Here is a 1695-nt window from a genome sequence, read left to right on the forward strand (position 1 = left end):
AAACATATTACTTATTATTAAAACCAATATACATACTGAAAGTTATAAAGCATTCTTAAATCTTTTTTTCCTGCTTAATTTACTTGTCTTTGAAAAAGTGTAGACATGTGAATTAAGAAATTTCAATGAGAAGTATCAGTTTTTTATACAACTCTATGCATACATGAAACTAGATCATTTGAGTTATATGAAAAGAGTTTGTATGCTAAGAGTCCTGGATAAAAAGCTTTATATTTTGTTTCTTGCTATCAGAAATGTAAGTGGTTATACCTTAGTGACTTAGAATTTTTACATTTGAATATTATATCCTAAATTGTTCTTAGATACATTTAATCCAATGGATTATAAACCCTGACTTCACAAGACATTATCTCAGGGATTTCAAAAGGTTCTGAGTTGCAGCTTTCTGAAAGATTAAAATTATTTCTGAAAATTAAGTAAAAACAAACAGACTATGAAGGTTGACTGTTTCTATTCCTGGTGAAACTAAATTTCCTCAGAAAAGACTGAACATGTGTATAAAATTTTAAAATACGCTACTAATGCACCATGAAGATAGATAAAATGCTGTGAGCTGTAATAAGCTCTTATATCAACATATGATTTTTTCAATCTTTAATATAGGAAACTTCAGCAGATTTATAAACACACTTATGAGAAAGGTAATATAATAATTGTGGGCAAATACAGTATGTCAAGAAGCAAAAAAAAAAAAAGATTTAGACTACTCAGGGAAAATGTCATGGATGGGTAACCTTGAATCATGGTTAGGATTAGAAATGAGAGACAACAGATGGAAATGATTTCCAAAACTTCACTCCAACAATTTCATACTTAAAGGAGGTTTATGAAGCACATGCCAAGTCAGGCTTTATAATTCCAGTGGACATCAATTCTCTCCTTTAGATCAACGGTCAGTTCTATTTCTCTTTATAAAGTAATCTTTTATTGGTAACTCTGGTGCCAACATGGAGTGCAGACATTCACTATGTATTTTCACACTTAAGGTTGATGCAATCATTGACTTGAGGACATGTCTACATCACAGAAGAACTGATTCTTAGGGGGAAAAGCAGGTGGAGAATTCCTTGGCGGATCTTCTTGGTCTTCACACTATAGATGACTGGGTTGAGCACAGGTGGAACTAGCAGGTAGATATGAGCCATGAAGATGTGGATGAGGGGGGATGAGTGTTTAGCAAAACGATGGACAATAGAGAGCCCAATCATAGGCACATAAAGAATAAGTACAGCACAGATGTGGGATGCACATGTGTTGAGGGCCTTAAATCTCCCCTCCTGAGATGAAATTTTTAATACTGAGTGAAGGATGAAAACATAAGACACAAAAATACCCAGAGAGTCCATTCCCCACAGCAAAGTGATCAGAACTAACCCATAAATAACATTAAACTTAGTGTCAGCACAAGCAAGGCGGATCATGTCCTGATGTAGACAGTAAGAATGAGAAAGGACGTGAGAGTGGCAGAAGGGAAAGAAAGCCAGCCGGGCTAGAAGTGGAATCATGGCAAAGGCACTTCTAAGCAGGGCTACAATTCCAATTTTAGTGATAAGTGTAGGAGTGAGAATGGTGGCATATCTTAGTGGGTGGCAGATGGCCACATACCGGTCAAGGGCCATGGCCAAGAGCACAGATGATTCAGTGAAGGAGAAAGTGTGAATGAAAAACATTTGG

The 1695-nt window shown here is 35.9% G+C and overlaps 1 protein-coding gene across 1 annotated transcript; it reads right to left on the reverse strand.

Annotated features, from left to right (window-relative positions):
- Positions 1-1037: 1037 nt before the first annotated feature.
- LOC104994638 (olfactory receptor 51L1-like) lies at positions 1038-1691 on the reverse strand. The gene has a single exon (XM_010848285.1). The coding sequence runs from the start codon at positions 1689-1691 to the stop codon at positions 1038-1040; it is 654 nt and encodes a 217-aa protein (XP_010846587.1).
- Positions 1692-1695: the final 4 nt, after the last annotated feature.

This window comes from Bison bison, unplaced genomic scaffold, assembly GCF_000754665.1.
Source record: "Bison bison bison isolate TAMUID 2011002044 unplaced genomic scaffold, Bison_UMD1.0 scf7180017849949, whole genome shotgun sequence".
Taxonomy (NCBI): domain Eukaryota; kingdom Metazoa; phylum Chordata; class Mammalia; order Artiodactyla; family Bovidae; genus Bison; species Bison bison.